The 24,938-nt window shown below is 36.8% G+C and overlaps 1 protein-coding gene across 1 annotated transcript; it reads right to left on the bottom strand.

Moving 5' to 3' along the window:
• Positions 1-218: 218 nt before the first annotated feature.
• Positions 219-24,025, bottom strand: LOC103719811 (calmodulin-binding transcription activator 4-like). Its single transcript, XM_008809220.6, has 12 exons — positions 23,586-24,025; positions 22,550-22,675; positions 22,347-22,462; positions 19,218-19,306; positions 16,717-16,762; positions 15,262-15,772; positions 8,150-8,376; positions 7,271-7,747; positions 4,719-5,404; positions 3,906-4,491; positions 1,013-1,309; positions 219-581 (listed from the first exon to the last, which is right to left on the bottom strand). Exons 1-12 carry the CDS (start codon positions 23,593-23,595, stop codon positions 507-509), a joined length of 3,246 nt encoding a protein of 1,081 aa, XP_008807442.3. The 5' UTR covers positions 23,596-24,025; the 3' UTR covers positions 219-506.
• Between the last annotated feature and the right edge of the window lie 913 nt (positions 24,026-24,938).

Below are 24,938 nucleotides of genomic sequence, written 5' to 3' on the forward strand. Positions count from 1 at the left end.
GCAATGGGTAGTGACACAGAGAGTGCTGGTGGTGGCAATAATGCCTATGAATGGTTTAATTTTCAAAAAAAAAAAGTTTCTAATTTTTACAATTTCTAAAAAATACAAAAGGATTTTTAGAAAAACTAAAAATAAAAAATTGAATTACCAAACAGCATTTCTTTCTTGGTTTGTATAATAAAAAGAAAGAGAGAGAGAAACAGATACAATGCCTAATAGATCCTTCAACAAACTTCCTATTCCTAGATTCAGAATTTCAACAGTATGATAACCCTTACAGCAGCACGCAGCTGTGCCATGCATGCACATATTGCTGATTACATTTGATCATATGTACAACATTAAGAACAACAATTTACAAGAACAAATATAGGACCCAAAAGCAATTCAGTACATTATGAACAGGCTGCTTGAATGTTGCAATATCATCAAACAATCACTATCTGGATTCGCCGAAACCTGATGGCTAGTGAGTCAATATGAGTCCAAGTCTTTCCAAATTCAAATCAGTTCATGAAGCCGTCATTTTCTATTATCTCAAAATCATCTCGAAATCTTGATGTTGCTTCATCTGACACAGGCTGTGAATTAACATAGAATAAAGTTTAGGCACATGGTTTGAGATTTATCTGAATACCAGAAACGGCAGAAATGGCAAAAGTAATCTAAGCACTATAATGACCATTAGCACAGCTAGCAGTCAATATGCCACTGAATGCAAATTATGTGGGGAAAAGGATTCTAAAAGAAAACCATATAATCCAAAATTTTGGCAGAAGTTCGGTAATATCGCATTCCAAAAGAAAGAAAACCATATAATCCAAATTATGAAAACTTGTCAGATGGTCTTTGCAGTTCAAGATTGCCTCTCTTGTTTAATATCCCAAGAATGGAAAAGAAACAAATGGTTTACAAGCAAACAGTACATTTGAAGGCAGAAAATAGAACCAAACAACTGTAATTAGTCCTAGATCTGTCAAATATTTATGGTATAAATGTTGGTGGTTATTACCATAGCTTGGCGATATCTTTCAAGCATTCGACGGTATTGCTGCCTCGCATCAGGAGAGTCAACCATTGAAAGTACTCGAGACATAGCTTCATCAAGAGCTGCATCGACTTTCTGCTTTCGGAAAACCTTGGCTACATCTTCTTCTTCCTCTTCATCACCAAGCAATTCCGGTTCAGCTCGAAAGCCTCGTAAACCGACCCCTCTCCGACGCCACCTGAGTACAACTTTTTCTACAACACTGACAGCCCGAAGGATATCTCTGTACTTCCTTCTTACCTGATGACCTCTTACATGGGCCTGTCAAAATTTAAATTAAAAAAAGTAGCTACATCAGAAGAATATATGCAACTCCTTTTTTCACCAACAAGAGCATCAACAATTATAGGAGACAGATTACAAAAAGCCATCATCCCTATAAGCATCAATTCTGCATCTAAAACAAAAAAGAAAAGCGAAAAAGAGAGAGTTCAAGACCTGTCATGGAATGGAAGTTGCAGTTCATGTTCTAATAGATTCAATATTCAAGCTTAACCACTGCTTCATCACAACATTTAATCCACAAGAAATTAAGAAGCTCCATGCTTTTGTAAAGAATTTTTAAGCAGCACTCAATTGAACTGCATATTATTTAAGTTGTGTGGTGCATTTTTTCACCAAAGGATGTGGAACTCATGATATTTTGCTAGAAAAAAATGCAATATTGAATGGATGCACGTTTCTCCTTCCAGATGTACTTCAATCTCTCAATTATATGCATTTAAGATCTTGGTTACATTCCAGCAATTCAATCTTCATGGGACATTGTTTCAATCCTCTTTCAGACACCTTTTAGAGCGCTGTCTAGGGTTGTCAGGCAAATCAACAAAGAAACAAACAACTAAACAAGGGCAACATAGGTATATCAGAAATCAAACATCAATCAATATACATATCATTATAAATCAGAGAGACAGTTAGGCAAGCCTTCTTTACATTCTTCTAAATTCACTAAAAATTGAATTTAGATTAGATAACTAAATAGAAACAGGTTTGAGAACTCTAGTAATTTTTCATTTTGACTGAAAATTTAACAAAGTTGTTTGGGATATTTGGAAACACTAACAAGTAGATAACATTTAAAGAATGAACTAATTTCTTGATCCCCTTGCTGATGAAAAGAATCTATATGCATAGATTAGGTACTGAAGATTTAATGCCATATAATAACCACTGAGAAAATTTTATACAGGTTCATAGGTTAATTGTCTGATGAGTCGAAAAATGTGAATATTTTATGAAAATAAATACATAAAATATTCCAGAAAAGATTCATATCTCTGTATCTGCATCAATTATTTTCCCTTCCTCCGAACCACTCCCATCCCTGTCCCAGCATTTTTACAGCATCTAAGAATATTTTGTGATTTGTAACACAATCCCTATTCCCACGGAATTAGAAAGGAACCCACGAAAGAAACAACTCATATTCAACTTGTGGTACTAAAAATTGAAGAATGCCTTTTCAAGTATGTAAAATATTTTCACTAACCAATTTGCAAGTATGTAATATTTCTACTTAATTTTCTTTTCGCTCTTTCTTCTTGATAACCACTTGATTCTCCTCTAAAACCCCATTTCCCAACAAAATGGTTCATTCAACTTATTTCAAAATCAGTTAGAAAAGCTCGTGAGACCTTGCAACGTGAACACCCTTCATGCTCAAATAAATTCATCCAAGAAATGCATTTACCTAAGCTTATAATTGTCAAACAATCTGTCCTAAATATATAGTTGGTCAATGGGTAGTTCAATTTACAACAGTTCATAAAATGACACAATACATATATTATTTGGCTCATAGCTCTGGTTTTTATACTTGTAAACTTCAGATGAAACCACCTGGTATCAAGGAATGCCAAACCGTGCTAAATCGGCGGATTCGAGATGTACTGAGCAGGATAGGTCGGCAACAGACACAGTTCTGGCTATGTATTTAGTTCGCTCCCCCTAGCTTAGAAACATCGACAGAGAGTGTGAGAGAGCAACCCTTTGGCTCGAAAAAGAGGGCAAGAGAGCGATCCCCTTTTGCAAGCACCGCACCCCCCTCCCGATGGTCCGCCCTTCCATAGATGGTAGGTCTCTCTCTCTCTCTCTCACGCATACGCGCACATGTACTCAAGTTAGGTTTAGGCAAGATCCGCAATCTCGGTACCGGGTACCGTATCGATATCTTATCAGTTCAGTATAGTACAATATGATACACCCTTGTACCAAAATAGTTCTCCAACCATTTTTCTTAATTTTCATCTCGGTACAGGTCGATACGCCTCGGTACAAGTCAGTACAGGTCGGTATGGGGCAGTACTCCTCGGTACAGGCTATACGGGGCTTGTACCGACTTGAAGTCAAGTTTTATACCGATTTTCTTTTGGTACAGTATGGTACACCCCGTACCAGGCGACACAAGGCGGTACAGCAAACCATAGGTTTAGGGTTTGTAAAGGCGATCCTCCCCCCCTCCCTCTCATGCGTACACGGCTTAGGGTTAGGGTTTGCCAAGGCAGCCCTCCACCTTCTTGTCTCCCTCCCTCCCTTTCCCTCTCTCTGAGAAAGGGAACGAACCGGTCCCCACTTTTTTTTTTTTTAATTTTTGAAGTTTGAATTGAATTCAGCAAACCATATGCCGACTTCGGTTCAATATTTAAAAATAAAAAAAAAGTCCGAAACAGACCAAAACAGCATAGTACGGATCCACACCATACTATACCGCCGGCCAATCAGCACAATTCCCAGTATGGTTCGGCGGACCTTTCCCAGTGTGGTCATACAATATTGTGAATGCAATTGGAAATCTCATTGGTGCACACGTACACGCGCCATTGTATAAAAAGAATGGGACAGTGCAGTTAAGTACCTGTATCTTTACTACATGGTGACGTAAAGTTAGGAAGTCTTTTCGTCCTTTCCAACCTCGATATTTCTTTTGAATAGATAGAGCCGCTTTATCAAACTTCTGATCATGAGAACCATGAAACAGCCTTGATGCAGCAGAAAGCCCTTGTATGTCTTCTTGAGTCATACCATAGTCATCTTGACTTAAAGCAGCCTTGTAGCGCCTCTTTCTGAAAGAGTGAGCACGGAAAGCAGCTTGTATGCGTGCTGCGGCTTGAGCTGCATTTCTGACAGCTGCCAAAGAATCTTTAAGTGAAAGCTCATCTTCTGTTCCACCACCATGTATTTGGACACTCCTCTGGGATATGCTTTCCACAGCTCTCTCAGCCTCCACCTCTGCGGACACTTTGGAAATCTGATTTTCCTCCATTGTGAGAGAAGAAAGATGGCTAGTTAGAGCGACTTCTGAAAGATATCCAGCAAGACCTTTGTGGCCTCTTGCAGAAGCTATAAAACCTGGTGTTTTGCCCACTGGATCTTGTGGAGTGGGATCTGTCACAGCTCCAGCTGATGCACCAGCAGCAAGAAGTTCAGCAACCATATTTTCCCTGCCACAGAAAACATTTTTAACTGTAAAAAATAACATTTGTCCACTATGGAGCAGAACTTTAGATATACACTAAATTACAGAAATCTCAACATTTTCTTTTTCTTCTTTGTTAGCACATATAGCTCTGCTTTCTCAATCAGAAAAATTCAAAGTTAAATGCATGGCCACTTGTCTATATTAGAAACATCATCAAATAATATATTTCATAACAAAGATTTCAATCACCTTCCAAAATGTGCAGCCCAATGGAGGGCAGTCCATCCATTTGCATCACGAAAATTTATGCCAACACCAGCACTAAGAATAGGATTTAGGGCCCACTCATAGCCCAAACCAGAAATCAAATGTATAATGCCTTGCTCTTGCTTGGATAACAAGCAACTTGCCCCATCATTTCCTTGATTTTTTGATGATATCCAGTGCTGCAATTTATCCTTTAATAGCTCTTGCATGATCCACTCTATAGAACCTAATGAACTTTCACAACCAACTTGGAGTGACTCGATGATTTGCCTCCACGGATCATCAGTTGTTTTCAATTTTCTGGACTGTTCAACTTCTGCGACAGCACCTTTTGAAACTGTTAAACTATCATGTCCACATAAAAGAATCTGTACGAGTCTGGCAAGCAATGACAACTCTTCAGCACTTTTTGTTGCATCTATTGATGACGAAGTGCCTATGGAACTAGAGGTTTTTGCTATTGCACGAAATTCAAATTCCCGTACTTCACTGCAGGACTCCCTATTCCCAGACGTGATGCACAATGTGACCTTACCAGGACGATGTTGAGGAGCCTGGCAACGAAGGACACCATCCTGAACAATTTCGAGAGGAACCTCGAGATCACCAAACATAACTGCCCAGGCACACTCTGAAGGATTGCAAAGAAACTCTCCAGTAATAATAACCTGCATTACAAGGTTTTGCATCATAAGCTTGTTTCTCATTCACTAAGTTGGAGAGCAAAATTGTTGTTTAAGGAAAACAATTATTACAATTCTGCAGAAATATATGAAAGAATAATTAGTTTCAGAAATGTGTTTATATTAAGAAATGGAAGCACAAAATTTGACGGACAATCTAAAACTTTGTAAACTTTAAATGCTAAAGTAGAACAGGTCTTTTAAACTGATTGCAACTTTAAAAAATGGCATGACTTATTGGAAATGGACAATTTTGAATATTGAATGCAAAAGATGGTATTGGAGAGATGATGTACGGAAGAGATAAGCACAAAATGTACTGAATAGTCATGAAACAAATATGCCTTATTCACACTGTTAGCAATTTATCTGTAATTAAGAAGGGAATCAAATACAAGGACGGATACCTAAACCTTAACCAGAAAAAGTTAACCCATCTACAAGGGATCTTTATGGGCCAATATATGATCCACAATGGACTGTTTTTATGCTGGCTTTCAGCTGTCAACCCTTCAAATGATTGGCACTGATCTCCTGGCCAGGCAACTTTGAGCAACAGAGAGCTCTACCATAAAACCTATGAAGCCCATATAAGCTTATGAAGTCCTCTTATTGATCACACAATTTAAGCTCATGAATCCACGGGGTAACCTTCCATATTTCCCATAAAGCTATATAGAAGACATGACGAAAGAAAAATCTAAAGCTTTAAGTAGAGAACTACATTCATTTCCAAGTCGCGACCATAAACCCAGATGCCAAAACAAAGCGGAATAAGATACAGGTAGTGATAGGAAAAAACATAAAGCTAGGTATGTGCACAAGAAGCTGACTACAACCAAGAAATGAAAAATGATTTAGAAAATATGCAATGTAAACAATAGGGAACTTTACCTGGTGTTTCCCATCAATTTGCACAAAGAATAAGCGTATTTCGCTAGTTCTCCCATGGTTTTCGTACATGTTTCTTGGTTATTTGCATAATAAATCAAGTCGAATAAAAAATGCTTGTGGAAAATAAGAAATATAAATAATTATAAAGCCAGATGTCCATGTGTCCGCATGTAGAATAGCATAAATAGTAGTCAAACTCGTAGACATTGACATCTTTATCAATCTTCCCAAGTTCTTAACCATGATCAGCCTAATATTAATTCTAAAAATACACATGAGAAAGCCTTTCATTTTAATCAAACTTAGCATCAGAAATTGTTGCTGCAAACTAATTTTAGGTACAAGTTTTGGAATTGATCAGTACTGAAATCTTCAATTAAAGCAGTGGTTATTTTATACCAAGCCATAATCTGTGAACTACTCTTGCAAATCCCACGTACAGGGTACTAACATTTTTAGCATAGGCTCCTCAATGAAAGATAAATATTCTCCACCAGAAACCTCACCTGAGTACATAAGAATCCATGTTTTGAAGCTGATATCTTGAACTTCACATAAGACTTTTGTAGACATTCAGTAAAAAAAAAATACAAGACCTCCAAATCATTTTCTGACCACGTAATTCTTACAATACTTTCATGTAAAACATGTCTATAAGAACTGGAAAAGATTCAATTGCTAAAACACATGTTAAATCCTTCAGTGGACTCTTTTGAACCTGAGAACAAGATTCTGCGCCTATATCACTTTTTTTCTTTTTTTTTACAAATTTGTGAAAAGGGGATGGCCAAATCCCACCTAATTTATTAAAGAATGAAGAGACCCTGTAACCATATCACATTTTGATATGTGCAACATCTCAAATACTTTGTTGAATCCAACTTTCAACACAAGAATCAAAGTAAGAAAAAACATAGATAGTATAATTAATAACAATTTCAACTTTCTACAGTGTACCTTGGTACTTTCAAATGAAAATGCCCATTCAGGACAGATTTCATGAATGCTGAACCGTTGTTTCTGTGCTACAGTCAAACTTGAATACATTCCAACAGAACTTTCAAATTGGCTGTGGTCAAACCATGAGCCCGAGAAGTCAGGAGTGTATGTATCATTCCCAGCAGCTAAAGGCACAGTCCCCATCCAATCAGTGCTATTTTCTTTTCTGAGCAGAAAGTTGGCCTCAACAATACTTGTTCCAGAGGAATGGTGTACTCCAGCATCTGAGAGCTGTGAACTAGAGGTTGGTGACTCCACAGGATTGCCAGAGCCTAACAAAAATCTTCTTGTTGCTGATAGCTGTAAACTTAGATCACTCTCAGAGATCAGGTTACCAGTAGGCCTACTCTCTGCTGTAAGCCAAGTCAAATTTTCTGACTCCTCAAATGGAGTTGCAGACATATCGACCCTTTCTGAGGAAGAGATCCACGCATCCTGTAAAGAGAATGCAAATGAAAATATTTTGTAGTCCATTTCTGAAAGGTGACCAAATTACATGTCCTATGTAATGGCATGCTTTTGCAAAAGGAAAGATAAATCTGTTTTTTTAAGAAAAAAGATAGGAAAAGCTTAGGACTTGTTTTTTGCTAAAGCCAAAGATTTCAAAAGAAGCCATTACTAAAAACTCAAATTCATGCACCTGTCAAAGATGGCATACCAGAAGCCAGTTCTTAGTCATAGCAAAATAGTTTATTTCGATAATTTAACATATGACTGGACTTGTAAAAGATGCAAGAAATAACAGCCAATCTGGTGTACCTTGTGGCTAATGCTGAAACCAGAGAGAATCCAGATATAATGATAGAGAAATAATATAACAAAATATGAAACTCTTACATGGTTGAACATATTTCTAGCAGGAGATGCTGAACCAAATGCCCTAGTGCTGCAATTGGAAGACTCAGAAATGCCATCTACGACTGAGATATTTGAAGTGTTAACATGGGAATCAACTCCTGCTGAACTCGAACTCAACTCCAGCATGTCTTTCCATGAAGGAGATTGCTTCCTCTCAATACCGTAATCCAAGCATGGTGACTGGTTTTGCTGCATTACATGATCATCTGGGTGAAATGTGAATAAGACAAATTTTAGTTTCAGATATTTTAAAAGTTAGAAGAAAACAAAATAAAAGATGCTCGGACTATTGAGGTTAAGATAGCATTTTTGGTATACAACAAGCAGGAAAAGAAACTGTGAGAATGTCGTAGCATGATAGATCAAAAAACTAGTTTATCTCTCAGACTGATCCATAAAATTATTCATTTTCTAATGCAAATTCATCTGGATATGAGATAACTGTGACTATAAATTGAAAAAAAAACATACTTGTGCAGTGACTTGATTATTAAATAGAGTAGTGAATTTAAGAATGACTAAGAAGGAACAAGAGTCTTGAAACCTACATAAGGAGTTATCTGGTTGCACTTTTCATGCTTCACTATGATGGTATAGAATCATAAGGACATCGATCCGTTCTATTAATTTTTGAAACCAATAAACAAAAACAATTAATATTAGCTACATATTTTGATCATTACTACAAGATAAATTCCAAAAAAAACACTAAATAAAAATTGACAGCAAGCTCATAACATTCCCTGCAAAGTTCTGAAGCTTTATCAATTACCGATACCAGAAGCTTCAATAAAACTTGCTCATTTTTCTGCATATGTGAGCAGTGATAACACAAGCTATTAACTGGGGTTCATTAAAATGTGACCAATGTGTTAGCAAATACATTTGATCCATACGATTTAATTAACTAGGGTAAGTAATTCTAAAAGGACTGCGACCAATAAATATAACTTAAGTTTGATACGGTTCCTCCTGAATTATTTTTGTGTTCAATCCAATGTAACAACAAGATCTCACCCTGCAAATCATTGGCAACCGCATAATAGGTTCCATGGTGATTAAACATAGTTTTAATAAAGCTAATTCAATGTTAACTAACCAATTGATTCCCAAAGCTTAGGCTAATTAGGGAAAGGGTCACTAATGTATACCAAGCTTAACACCCCCTCCCCAACATGTGGCCAAGACCATACACGTGGAGGGATAACTGAGTCAAGACATAGAAATTAAAAAAAAATAAAAAATCAAGAACAATCAAACATATAACTGAACTAGAGGATATTCAAGCTCATGGCCTCCAACAAACTTGAGCTCTAACATCACGTTATCTAACCAATTGCCCCAAAACCTTACGCTGATAAGGAAAGGGTCAATAGTGCATATCAGGCTTATCATTAGAAACTGGGAGCAAAAAAGCAAAAAGGAATCAAGATGAAATGTTGATAACAATTATTTGATAAGATAATATCAACTATTGAAATTTTGAATTTCCCAGCTTGACATTATGGGTATCAAAATGAAGGTTTGATATATCGCATAATGGAGGCATACACGGCATGTCCAATCAAGGTCGGAGAAACTAGTATCGGGCACCGTACCGGTTCCCCAGCAGGACGACTCAGTACGGGCCGTGTCAAGCCCGTACCAAAAGAGGAACCGTGGCAGAGAGAAAAAGAGAGAGAGAGAGAGCAGAGGAGGGAGGGCCAGAGGAGGGCCAGCGGGGGCCGGCGGAGGCCGCGGCGTCCGCCGGCGGCAAGCGACGCCGCGGCCAGACCCCTGTTTCGTTCGAAATAAGAGAACCGGCCGCTGCCTTGGCTGCCGCGGCCTTCGCCACCCCCCCTAGGTGGCCTTCCGCCGGCGTCCGCCACTACTCCCTTCCTCCCCCACTCACTCTCTCTTTCCTTCTCTATCTTCGACTCCAACAATCGTCTTGTTTTTCCAGCCGAAACCATACCAGTGAGCTACCAGTACAGCTCAGAACGAGCGGACCACTCGGTTCGGGACAGTTCCGCCAACCTTGTGTCCAACACAGTACATACCGCAAGAAAGTCGCTGTATCTACTCATGATTTGCCATTGCAAGGCAATACAACATGAGGTATATAAGGGTAGGTATAATACTATTAGGCTGTATGTATGCAATATGGTTGGTGTTTTCAAACCATGATAGAATGAAAACTCTCATGTGTTTGTTAAGTCCGCATGCATGTGAAAAAGGCATCACAATTAAAACACTTAAGATACACAAAAGAAACTTTTTGAATGAATGTTACTGAGAAAACATGGACGAGAAGAAAAAACTTTTGAAGTACCTCTATAAATATGGATACCAAAAATGGCAAAAGTTTTATCTAAAAGTGATGACGGGGGGGGAGAGAATACTCAAAGCATATGGATGTATGCATGTGCAAAGTGACCCTTTAAGTATAACTCAACCTCTCATATCTTATTAAAGGTTAAATAAAAGCAAAGAATTGCAAAACATACAGATCCAATTCATTACAAGCATCCAACATATTCAAATATTAGAATCTTCAAATATGATTCCTCCACTATATCAAGATCAGAATGCTTATGTGAGCATGAATGTCATCCTAGGAGACAGCAATATATTAGATAATAAATAAAATGAATTTTCGCAAGCGCTGCAATTCAGCTCCACTTGGACATGATTTGGCATGGGTTTGGTGTAGTTCAGTTTTGCTTGGTCACATATAGGAGAATCAGATTTGGAAGCCTATCTAGGTGTCCGAGTTGGCAAGAGGAAAAAAGGGGGATACAGAATACGTAAGTTAAATGATAATTTTAACTAAATCATAGATTTGTACCTTTAAAAATTGTCTGCTTAAACATTAAAAAAAAAATGCTGAAAAGATATTGTTTATCAAACTCTTTCGATATACATGTTCTCATTCAAACCAATTAACATAAGGTTACAAGAAAAATAATATTTTCAAAGTTGTTTGAATATCCACATCCTTTACAAATATCTGAAAAGAACAGATAATCACTCCGGATGTCAAAATAGAGAATCAAACTCATTGCTGGAAGAGTTGAAATCTTCCAACATTTAAAAATAGCTACCAAAGAACTTCATAAGTATCTAAGTGTCTAATAAAAATCCAACTCAAATACGTATCCCCAATGGATTTTTGGAGCTGGACATGAGTGTTCACATAAATCAGGTGTCTTTCACTTTTATTCCATTTCGTAGAGGTTCTTCTCTTACGAAATTTTGTCTAGCCATTCTACTTCCATGCCAGAGGAATGGGATTCAAACCCATGATACAATATTCTCATATGTTGATTTAGAAAACCAATGCCTTAAGCCACTGATTCATTGCCTCCAACGTCTTGATTGGAATTGGACTTGTCTGGTTGGGTTGGTTGCTACAACATATGGGCCATTTGGTTTGGCCAATATATGGACTCAAGGTTTCAAATACCACCGAAATGGGACAGTATGAACGTACCATACCATTCCTGCAGGTTTCCAGCACCGCTATACAGTGTATCATACAGGATGCAGTCCCGTACTATGTATCAACATCCGGTACTGTATAATTCTGGCAAAAAAAAGGTAAGAGGTACGGTACTGGTATTTGAAACCTTGTTAATGGTCTGACGTCTACCCCTTAGCCAACAAGATTGTGCAACTTAATGGTATCAGTTTAAGGTGCCACTTTCTGTAGGCAATGGGGATTTATATCAAGTTGTGTATCGAGCAGTGTGTATCCAATTATACATTTGTATGACATTTGTTTTACGTGTGTAGAGTGCATCCAAATACTTGTATTAAAAGATATAACATATTTATTACAATGCTGTTTGAAAGGCATCTTCACATATTAGTAGACAACAACATGGTTATATAAGAATAATGGTCTAATTCTATCAATCAGCTTTTCAAATACATATAGACTGTCTTCTTTGGTGTCATCAGTTAGTAACATAGGTCATAATGGATAATAATATATCCACTATGACTAAGGTTAAATTCATCTATATATAAAAAACAGCAAAATCATTTAAGTTTACATACAAGGTGAGATCAAGATGCGGTAATATAGGTGGTTAAACCTAATTTCAGCCCATGCATTACCGCACAGGGAGACATACTAGTATGGGCATGCCTGTCAACATATAGAAAACTTATCAGACCAGGAAAATGACATGACAATCTAGATAATAACTATTGAAGTTAATTTTGATACAAATGTCTTTATATCATAGCTTACTACTATAACACTATATAATAAGCTGCACCTTGAACTGGTCTTCCTACGTTCCAGACTTCAATTGGCCCCAAAAATCAGCATATTCAATATTAGCCCAAAAGTAAGTATTGATGGATAGGAAACAGCAGTGAGACAATGCTTGCGAAAGGATGATCATAAACATAAACATCTACCCTAGCTGGTTGAGTCAGCTTCACAAATCATCACTATCATAATCATCCAACCCTTTCCTTCTCAAATATGGAATTTGCTATAAGGCAGAACATTAAGTAGATAAGGCTACATGGAAGGAGTGATGAGATATGACAAGCAATTGTCAACCTGACATCAAAACTCTAGAAACTGGTGTTGAGCTCCTCACAAGAGAGGGCTCTGCTATGAAACCTATAAGGCCAAATGATGAATATAAAAATATGACTTATCCATCACAATTTAAGCTGATGCAACCAAGGAACAACCTTCTGAATTCCCTCAAGCTCCTGATGTCATAAGCACAGATAAGACAAGAAGCCAAATGAAATACAGTCCGCTAGTCAGCTTTACGAGCTTTCAGCCAAGCGCTACCTAGGGTTTCATGACTAGCTTCTCCAAATCCTTAAACATACTCTTCCTCATGATATTTTCTTTGTTTGACCACATATTGACCTCAACATCCATCCTGTGTGATTAGACAGTTAAACCATCTTTCTTGCCCAAATTTTGAACCATATTACACAGGGGACCTCTCCACTTCATCAACTTTGCTCTATTTACTATTTAATATTTTCATCTGGCCCTCAAGCTTTTTTAACAAAATAGACTCTACAATGGAACTGGTTCAAAAGTGTTATTTCTTGACTATCAATTCCCTGTTAACAAAACATAATAATAATAATTAAAAAAAGACTTAGGCTTTGTTTGGATGCAGGCTAGCAAACCAGGGGGTGAATAGATTTAACTGTTTGTAATCACCCTCAAACCAGCTAACAAGCGGTTAAAATTATCCACTATTTGGTTGACATTCCCAGGGTCAGTGAGATAAAGTGGTGGAAAAGTGTTTGTGTGTGTGTGTAAGAGAGAGAGAGAGAGGAGAGAGAGCTTGGTGCCTAATTTTATTTCACCCTCCCCTATGAAATAAATTTAGCCTAGTTAGATGGACTTTTGACCCTATGAGTGAAAAATATTATCCATCTGCTGGTGTTTCACTGGTTAAACTGATAAGCTCTCCTTATCCACCAGCTAACCAGCAAGCAAAACTATCCTTAGGGTTTAAGACAGCCTATGAACCAAGATACAAGTAAAACTGTCATAATAATTAATCTGCACCAGGCATTGCAAAGATTACCACTACAAAATGATGGAACATATATAGGTTGAATATCACTATGTTTGCGAGGAAATTGTCGATAAGAATGTTTATTTTGTAATGTCTCGATATTTACCTACAAAAATACGAGCAGCTATCAGGTTCAGGCAAATGTCCCAAATAGGGTCAACTTAAACACTAGTGGGTTTTTCTACAGTAGATCTCTATTTCGACCCTACATGCAGATCCTTCCATTGTATATCAGCCATCTTGCATCAGATGATGTAAATGTAAATTCAATCACTTCCCATGACAAAATAATTTGTGAAGTTGGAAAAAAGAAAATGAATGAACTTCATACAAATTTTATAATTTTTGCTTGCTGGTTAACTGGTGGATAGGGAGAGGTTATCATTTTAAACAACGAAACACCAACAGATGGATAATATTTTTCAGTCATACGGTCAAAAGGCCACCTAACTAGGGTAACATTATTTTATAGGGGAGGGTGTAATAAAGTTAAGCACCAAGCTCTCTCTCTCTTCTCTCTCACACACACACTTTTCCACCACCACCACCACCACCCCCCACAAAAAAAAAAAAAAAGACTGCCAGCTCCTTGGTTATTTCTTCTGCTTATAAAGCTGATTCTTTAGAATGATTGTAGCACTAGGCCACTAGCTAATTTGACCATGTCAAGCCCAAACCTGGCCTATTCACAGCTCATACAAACCTAAGACTACGAGTGGCTTGTACAATCACAAGTCAGTTCATGCTTACCCAAGTATGGTCATTATGAGATATGTTAACCACCTTGGCCCAAGAAACGCTAGGACAAAAGAGTGTGCTTTGAAAGCTAATGAGCATTAGTTTAAAGTTTACAACGTTAGAAGTTAATGAGGTTCCCAACAGATCTGCTAGGAAAGACATTTTCCAAAATTAAATAGCTTGATGTCAAGGACAAAAGTGCCACCAACACAGGGCTTGCCGGCCAGTGGTTGACATGTCATGTGCAGTGCCTTGCCAACATTATTAAAATGCAAAGGAAAAAAAGGGTTTTAACTTTTAAGCATGGGACGGCACATAACCAACCAATGCTGGATGCCAGGAATCACCCAAGCAAGGTACATGCTGGCCTGCATAGACTGGTACAGCCTAGTGGTTATCTCCATGCATGATATTTATGTTTAAATGTTGACATATTCACAAAATTTTACAGTGCAATGCATCAACAGTCCATTGCTTTTTGTTCTATCATCACTCTTTACTTCTTGTACAAGAAGTAAGTTTTCAATTATAGAAGGAAAAGAAGGAAATAAGCCTGTAAAATACAAATATGCTTAACTCTTGTCATATGGTGAAACTAGATTTAATATAAGCTAAATAAGATGGAATATCGATGCTGAAACAACAATAGGCATGCTATACTCAGTTCTACTTTGTACTTCATAATCAAGCTTTTCAAGTATCATAAGAGATTCATAGGCAAATGAGCCGATATATGTCAATAGATATTCAGGAAATCTATGATAACCATCCGCCAATTTGAGTAATTAAAAGAACAAATACCAAAAGTTTTCAGAGACTGAATGCTGTTGTAATTTTTCTGCTTTCTGGCTTCTTCAAGTTGACCTTGCCCTGTAAATTCCAACCCATGGAGCAGATTTTCACGTGATTCCTGTAAGGAGTCCCTTGTTCCAAAATCCTGATCTTGTAAATTCTCATTCCGATCAGTGTACACAGGCAGGTCATCAAAGAAGATAGAGTTATCATCATCATCCAGACTTAACTGCACTGCAAGCTTCCGCAGAGCTTGACTAACCTCTGGCCGTGATGATTGACCATCACTTAACGATTTATCCATTTTATTGATGCGGTCGCTCTCAAGGTTCTCTATAACAAACTTAGAACTAACTTCTTCCACAGACCCTGGACTGCAAGAGCTCCGATATGGTTCATATAGGCCATTAGTTCCAGACATGAAACCTCGAAATTGGGCATTACTAACACTGGTGCTCTGATTGAAAGTTGAACAAGATTCAGTTGACAAGTTTGAAATAGATCCTGAAACATATCTTCCCTGCACGACACAAAAGCAGCAAGTGCCATAGTGAAAACTCCAAACGTATCTTTCCTTTTTCATAGTTCACTTTTGATCTAATGAATATTTGTTGTAATTTTCTTTTGTATAAACTTAATACAGAGCAAATAGACAGCAGAATAATTACAAAATCACGTCAATAGAATAAGGTCATCTTTTTTTCCCTTTTTGGTATATAGTCATCTTCTTTGTTAACTTACAAAAACATGAGAAATTAACATAAGAGAAAGACAACAATAGCATGGAGTACCAAATGGATAACAAAGGCACCTTTGAGAAAACTATCAAGAAGTACTTATTTGTTGCAACTCCAAGTAACATAAATCAGTGCTGTCCTTTTGTTGGGCTCAGAGAGTTCTTAAAGTAGATAAAGAGTGTCCGCAACTATTTCTATGAACTGATGATGATATTGTAGAGAATTGAACATCATCAGGTACAGAACAAGCTCATTTTAGTATATTGGCTTGTGAAGAATGGTGCTACAGAAATTGTTATTCGTGTTAGTGATCTGCAACCAAATTAACAGTTCTTTGGTTTCAGAGTTGTTGAGCAGATTAAAAAAATGTTGATAACTAGTTCTATGAACTGGTGATATGATATTTACAGAATTGAACATCATGAGGTATAGAACATCCTCATTTCAGTACACTGGCATGTGAAGAATGGTGCGATAAGATGGCGATTCATGTTGGTAATGTGCAGCCAAATTGACAGTCTAAGGTTTCTTTCTTCATTCTTGGATTGCTGTAGAGTGTTCTGGAGATCCCAATAAAGTGAGGCCTCTTGATTTCTTACTTTTGTATTCTATTCTTTCAGTTACAACCCTTGTTAGACTTCTTCCTTTTTAATTAAACCCACAGCCTTTTACCCAGAAACAAATTTAAACATAAATGAGTTCTTGTAAAGGAAGGTCCATAACACACCTCAGCCACTTCTCTGTAATGAACAAGAACAATGTGATCATAGGCCCTGCAAAGAGAGAAAAAGTAATCAAAACAAGAGACAAAACTCCTGAATATAGTTCCAGATGAAAGCATAATGATGTTTTCTCAGGAAAAACATAACACAGCGTGCATATGGAAAATTGTTATATAATATACACAGTTTTGCATGCTTATAGAGCAAGCAGATAGAGTGGAAAATTTATGTATCCCATAGAACATGGTGATATAGGAGATACTTGGGGATTCAATAGAGTGAATGCGCCCATAGCAAAAATGCTGACACATAATTACATGGTAATTGTAGAACTTTGGCAGCTGCATTCTAAAGTTTACATGTTAGGAGAATAATCAAAGCTTTCCTAAGTAAAAAACAAAATTAAAAATCATAGCAAGCTGTTCCAAGATGCAAATGGACAGTTGAGAAGTCAATGGTCAACAAAAAGGTGACAGTAGGAGGCTGGCAGCATTCTAAGTGAAATTGCTATTTGCTGAAGTGGGTGAAGGTAGAGCACATCAGCCAGACCTTTTGAAGCAAAAGAAGCTGTTGATCATGATCAATAATAGTTAAGGGCATAGTGCTTTTAAGAAATCAATTGAAAGAGTTAAATGCACTACATAAAATCCACTCCAATGGCCAGTTATCAACTTAGAACTATCATATCATCCAAGGATTTACACTAGAAATCCTCTCTAGTGATTCTAAAGTAGCATAAGAGAGTGACATTTTCCAATTTGAAGCTATGATGAACGTATGTGCATGCCTAACTAATTATGACAGCAGCTGCATACTCCATCCAGCAATTTCATGAAATATGGTCTGTATAATGAGTGTTGAATTCTATGTAGAAATGTTGATAAAACACATGAATTAACATGATGGTTTGCTAGACTAGAGTTTCAATTTGCATTTGCCAATTTCAATGTTTTAAAATGCAGTACATACTGCCACATATGTGCCTACATATGTGTATGCGGTCCCTTGACCGCACCACATTGCCTATATGCAGTACTTACCATATGTGGTCATTCCATGTATAGACCAAAAAGCTGGTCCATTTAGCATTGCTTGACTATCTATGGCCTACTCAGTACAGCTGCATATGTACGTCCATTTAGCATTCTAGAGCTGTATATGAAGCCCACTCTTATGCGGGCCCATGTAGATGAACCAGGTTCAAGCTGATGGTTAGGTTTGATATTGGTTTTAGGTGAGCCTGACATGGCCATATGGGTATTAATGGTGCTAAAATGTTAATTATGTTATAATTATTGTTACTGGATATTAGATACTAAATGCTAAGCACTAATTGTCAGTTATTATTGTCATTAATATTGTGATGCATTATGGGTTTACTGTACTTAATAATTATATTTATTTTTAAATAATTCAAAATTAGTAACCAGTAACCACATATGCAGCCTACATATCATATATACACTATGCAGTCCCTTGATTGCCTACACACCATAGCCACATTTCAAAACACTGGTTAGTTTATGTATAGTTTTGACAACATCCCAAATTACCCTTTGGACACAAGTAAATGAAACATTCCATTATTGCCATGTTTCTTTGTTGCTGCAGTGAATATATCATTATGTTATGCTATATAAATCTTCAAGTGCTTGAAAGAAGAGCAAGGGCCACTGTACAAGCACCATTCCCCCAAATAAAGGCGAGCTAAGATGCCCAGTAAACTAGAAATGACAGCACATTGCACGCACACACAATTTTAGGGGAACTAAAAATTGTAAAACTTGACTGGTCTTCGGCCTTCCACCAAACTAGGACAGAAAACGTAACTACTGATGGCATCATATGCATATATGGTTATGCTAAATTGTTCCAACAATCCCTTTCCCAATGTTACATCTATCTGCAAATTTTATCTCAGAAATGCTCCTAGAATTTTTATGAACATGCCATCAATTAAGCTGGCAAATTGATAGTAGCAAAATTTGTTATGCAATTGTACTTTAATGGAAACAAGGCTAGAACAACTATACAAGTGGAATTCGACATGAATGACTGTACAAATATGGTAGGTTATGCATGAATGGTAATAACATATGTCAATATACAAAAATTACTTGGTCAATCTGTTGCATTAATTTGAATGCAGCACAGAACACACAGGATGTAAAGCTTTTCTTCTATGAAAATGTCATTGATAATCCATCTTGATGAACCTTCCTCCATGATTTCTTATGACCAAAAAAATAATTGAAGGTGATAGGTCATGGTAAGATTGTCTGAGCAATTTTCTATCACTTGTAACTTTAATCCTTACAGAGTAAACTCATATGAATGACTAGTTGAAACTTGAAAGTACGGCAAGCATGTGTACTAGAATTGTGCAAGCGTTTTGACAAGCTGGAAGATATAATTATCAGAATAGTAGATCCACAGAAAAAAATGGAAATAGGATAAATTAGTAAAAAGTATTTGAAAATCTATTAATGCTTGTATGTGAACTTACGGGTCCAGCATCCAATAACTTCGCCTCTGAAAATAAGGATTTTGCTCTCCATGAGCATAGTAACAGTTCAGGACATCTACATTCCCAACCTATAAATTCACATGTGAATAACATCAGGGAAAAAATGATGTTTGGCCAAACCAACCAGATTAAACAAGAAATAAACAACATATACTGCAGATGACAAATGAGGCAACCATTTCCTACAAATCAAGTAGAAAACACAACTGCAGTCCCACAAATTCACTGGCCAGTGGTCACTGATAATCAGCAGTAAATAATTCAAAGTCAGGTAATAGAAAATACATATTGCTTGGACAGTTCTATTGCTGTTGGTACCAGACACTAGGGTATGTGTCATAGCAGCGTAACTTTAAGAAACACAATTCAATATCCTGGAAATACCTATTTGGATGTATGCATACTTTGAATTTACAATAATGCTTGACTTATGCTTCTAACAAAATAATAATCATCAAATGCAAATTAGATACAAAAACATGACATTTTTCAGTAATGACATTACAAAATAACTTAGTTAACCCATTTTAAAGCTGCCAGTTTCTGGAACCTAAAATAGATTCTACTAAAGTCCTGGCCATTTATGAATTATCTAACAACCTTTTCCATCCTCTTCACAAAAGCCAGGTTGGTTTTCACTAATCACAGTATAGACCTGCTACAAGCACCACCAAGAAAGCATGAATATTTCTTTTTTGCAAATTGTCTATGTCATTTAATCTAACTGAGCTACAATGTTGTACAAAAACACTCTGTAATGAATTCTAAGTTCTACAAAAACCAGTCAGGGCCAAATGATGTAAATTGCAAAGTTATAGAACAATGTGTTTCTCATGTTCCAAGTACTTCTTTGGAAACATGTGGCTGTTGAAACTGGTATCCAATTGAAGTACGATCAAGTCGGCCAAATTAACAACTATCCCAAAAGCCTAGCGGTCATTCTTATAGATAATGGGACATGTCAGATGAAGACATTTGTGAAGGATGGGATCTAGGAATTTTTTTCTTTTCAAGTCTTGCTCCTTTATTTAAACAAAAAAAAGGAAAAATATCCAAGTATGCAAAAAAAAAAAGTAGAATTTTCTCAAAATATAGAAAGATGCTTAAATTCAACTCATATGATCTTAAAGTGAGACTTATAGAGTTTATAATGTTGAATAGTGAAACTTAATACAGAAAAAAGTCAATTATTTTGTTTTCATTGCAATAAAAGGTTCTCTGAAAACTTTTTTCAAAAAGAAAAAAGAAAAACTCTAAAATCATGTTATTGATGAGGATAGATTTCTTTGTATTCCTCTGAAATCCTAATAACCAAGAACCAACCAAGCACACATATGCATATTATATATGTGCTTTAGATGGTCTCTCATTGAAACCATCCACACAAACATGTACATAAGAGTACCTAAAAGCCATAGCATCCAGGAAGTTAATGATGTTGTTCTCTCGATTCCCTTTCAATTCACGTCAGTTTTTCTGATGATTCTAATCCAATTGAGGGCTCGTTTGGTTCGCGGGAAAAGAAGGGGAGAAAGTGTGGTCAACGGAAAAGTAAAGAGATGCCTCTTGTTTGGTTAAAGTTTTCAAAGAAGAGAGACGGAAAAGTTGTATTCCCATGAGAATATGATTCCCACGTTTCATAGAAAAGTCTTTCCCATGAGAAACATGGAAAAGTTACTTTTCCGTGAGCCAGAAATCGAAACATTTTTATTTTTTTCCAAAAAGGCCCTTCAACATCAAATCAAGGATCCATATTTGATCCAAAGCATTAAAGACCTAATTTTTATTAAGGGTATAATAGAAATTACACATAACTTTCCTAAGAAAATGGATGGTCAACCAAACATAAGCATTCTGAAAATCTGTCACTTTTTCATGGTCAACCAAATATGCCAAAAATACTTTTTCAAGCATCCTCTTCCCAGAAATCTGCTTTCCAGGAATCATATTCCTATAAGAAAAAATGCTTCCCGCGAACCAAACGAGCCCTAAAGGAGAATGGCAAATCCTAAAGCCAAAAGTTCCAGTATATAATTTGATGCCAAGCAGTACAGAATAAAGCCAAGAAACTTTAATAGGAGAGTTGTAAAAACTCTTAAGCCATAATCAGTAGGTTGCTTCTTTAATGCCTGGGAACCACTCCATTAATGCCAAAAAAACTCTCTCCATTGTCAAACAGCACAGATAATACAAGGAAACTCCTTCATTAACGAGCAAAGTTTCAGAAGATGAAACACACTCTAGCGATCAGCTCATCTGCAATGCAATATAACTTATGGCCTCCTGAGCTGGCATTACCTACAATATGCATGTTGTTTGTTGGTTTCTTGCAACTCATGTGATGCCCCGTTTTGTGGTCATCTTACATGTAATTTGCTACACTCGAAGCACCATTTCTGACTCACTTTTTGCCCACAAATTGTCCATTACAGTTTCAAGTAAATTCTGATGGATCATCAATTATCACCTTACTGTTAGATATTTTATCTTTAAGAAAGATTCTCATGTATCAAACAGATACATATTGACACCATGACAAAGACCAGCATTCCACATATTTCGATATATTGTAAATGACAGTGCTACATAATTGCACAAAATATGGCATACTATGGTCAAATGAAGCACACAATGTCAGTTGCCAATTATCAAACATAATTTCTTGCTATCATCTTCCCCTCAACTTTCCTCTTATATGCTCTTCAGCTCAACAATTTTTTCATGAAGTAGCATACTTCTCAAAACTGCTTCTTTCTCCTTGTAAATCTCTATGTATGATTATCCTCAAATTGAGAAGTGAGAGTTCGATTGCCAATTTGTATAATACAGCCACAATATATCCAATATGCATAGTATACTTATTGGCCTTATATGTGTTATGGTGATGCCGCCATTATAACGTATAGAAGAGTAATGGAATTTTACGCTAAAAACTCAAGAATACATTGCATGCTTCTCCTTAAACATTTGCTCCATTTTGCACAAACAAACTAGTTTTGCAATTCATTATCTTTCTGTAAAACATAATTAATCAGTGATATTTATGACAAATGTAAATAACTCTGAGAATGCAGATGTAACAAGCATAGGCAAGTTGCTTGAACAAACCTTAAGTCGTTCATGTGCTTCTCCAACAGTTCTTCCATCTCTCTTCCTTCGCCACATATGACCATCTTTACGGAAAAAACGGAGTATTCTACGGTTGAAAAGGAACAAAGAACCACCTGGAGACAAATCGGAGGCAATCAGAATGTATAGATGAATAGAATCAACAACATCAAACTTCTAGTGTATGATAAATTCTGCATTACTGGGTGGCCTCTGGGCTGGCTCTTGTGAGAGTGGGAATCTCTCATAATTCTGTAAGATGAAGAGAACTTCAGAAGGCTTCAGCCAGCGTGTATGAGCGTCTTGCTGAAGCACATTTATGTCATAAACTGAAATAACACAAAAAAGAAAACACATAAAGCAACAAACCAAACATATGTCTAATTATTATATCAGCATTTCAATGCAGAGAAAGGTTAATAACAAGTTCACACCACAAAGTCTAAGGGCTTGTTCAGCATTGTTATTGTTTTTGTTCCTGTTTCTCCACAAATTAGTGAAATACCACATGGAGATTGACATTGAAGATATAACTTGCACAAAACTTCTGCTATCCTTGCTTTTATATTTCCTTTTTTTGAAACCAATAATTCTTTACTTCCGAAAGCTCTAAGGATCTTACAAACAATTTTAAAAACAAAAGATTCATGATACACGTCATCCAGTTAGTTCTTTTTTCTTCTGAGGTTTCTGAGAACAAAAACAGAAAACAGAAGCAATACCAAACAGGCCCTAAGTTCCCGGATTAATTTTTCATTAATTCGCCATATATAACCATCCTTGCTCAAGTAATACCCAATCCCAGCATCCAACAACAAACGTCAAGAGCAAAGTACTTTGGTCCAACAAAGCCAATGATTACGAAAAAAATCTCAACTTGACAACTGAACATAGTACCATTTTGAAAATTAATTTCCATTTTGCTCACAACAATGACAACATGATCCCAATTCAAAACAAAAGGTAATTTAAAAAACAATCTTTTGTCCTAAAAACGACGCAAAAACCTTAAAACTGCAGCACCCCCAGATCTAAAAGTCCCAAAATTTCTCAAATAGATTTCAGATCCATCTACCAGATTCTCAAGACAACAAGTCAATTCTAATTAATTTTCCCGACAGAAAATTCAAAGCAAAAATTAGACAACAATTGACCCGAGGTCAACGAACAAAAACATCAAGGAAAAATCGAATCTTGACACTTAAAAAAAGAAGAAGAAGAAGAAGGATTCCGCGTTACCGGGCTGCATCTTCTTCAGCAGAAAGCACAAGCTTCGATCTTGGCGACGGAATTAGTCGGAGCCCCAGTGAGAGCGAGGGTTTAAGAGGACAAAAGCCTAGGGACTGGAGCGATATTAGACTAAGGGGGAGGAGAAAGGCGGGTTACCGGGCCGCATCTTCGTCAGCAGAAAGCACAAGCTTCGAATTGGCGACGGAATTAGTCGGAGCCCCAGTGAGAGCACGGGTTTAAGAAGACAAAATCCTCGGGACTGGAGCGATATTAGACTAAGGGGGAGGAGAAAGGCGGGTTGAACCTTGATAGGGATGAGTTCGCCCTTCTTTTTTGGTGGGAGAAATGGCGGAAGATAAATGAAAGAAATTACCAAGATGGGAATTAGATGAGAGAGACGAAGAAAAAAAAAAGGCAAGCAGCCGTCATTTTAAACGCAGCTCTCTCGCGGACGGTGACAAGGTCGGTTAATGTCCTCTCAACGTTTGGAAAATAGCAGTACATACGGTTTTTCACCTGCCGTCTTTTTCGTATGTCTCCAAATCGATCATCGTATCTCGAATAGATACATAACATCAAAAAATATTTTAATCAAATTTAAAATGTTAGACTGATTTAAGTAGGAAAAAAAATCTACTCTGACTTTGAATGTTGAACAAAGACGCTCCGTCAATTAAAAAAAAAAAAAGGATCCAAGTTCCTCCTTCTAAATACCCAATACAATATACATAAATATTTACTACTTTCCAAGTTCTTCCTTCTGACTTAATCATCGGAAAAACTTCTTGACTAAATAAGCTCCGTCGACTTTCTATATCTTCTTTTTTTTTTATTTGTAGGTTATCTAGTACAAATTGGATCTTCCTCCTCTTGTGCAGATTTTTTTAAAGGCCTTCCACCTATCGGATTGCATTTTGGCGATAATACTAGTATTGCACACATGACACAAGGACATATATACTGGTAGTAGAGGCTTGACACGGGGAAATTGATATAGACAACCATGTTAGAGGAAGTAATAATGTTTAAAAAAAAAAGTTTATCTTATTAGCCAAGAATGCAAACAAGTGATTCCAAAGTATGTACATGATATGCTTGGCCCTCTTTCACACTCAATCACCATCTAAGTCAGGTTGCATTTGCCACTAATATCAAGCTAGACTTGTTCTGCTACGCAAATACATTTACTAATGCACTTCTTTTTATTTTTAATTCTTGTTGATCAAATGAACTAATGAGAATGTAATTTTATTAAAATGATGGATAGGTATAAAATATCTAGCTAAGAAATGGCCCAGTCTCAATGGTAATGGAAGCGTGAGGACCATAGACAAAGGATTGGGGTGGTTTTGTAATAATAAA

This window comes from Phoenix dactylifera, chromosome 4 (assembly GCF_051530095.1).
Source record: "Phoenix dactylifera cultivar Ajwa chromosome 4, Ajwa_hap1_PhDact_Kaust_v1.1, whole genome shotgun sequence".
Lineage (NCBI taxonomy): Eukaryota > Viridiplantae > Streptophyta > Magnoliopsida > Arecales > Arecaceae > Phoenix > Phoenix dactylifera.

Excerpts from the sequence above, each read along its gene's own strand:
- LOC103719811 (XM_008809220.6), bottom strand. Across the intron at positions 5,405-7,270 it reads TTTCATTTGAAAGTACCAAG|GTTATTATTACTGGAGAGTT; the intron begins GTACACTGTAGA and ends CTTGTAATGCAG. Across the intron at positions 582-1,012 it reads AAAGATATCGCCAAGCTATG|CCTGTGTCAGATGAAGCAAC; the intron begins GTAATAACCACC and ends GTTAATTCACAG.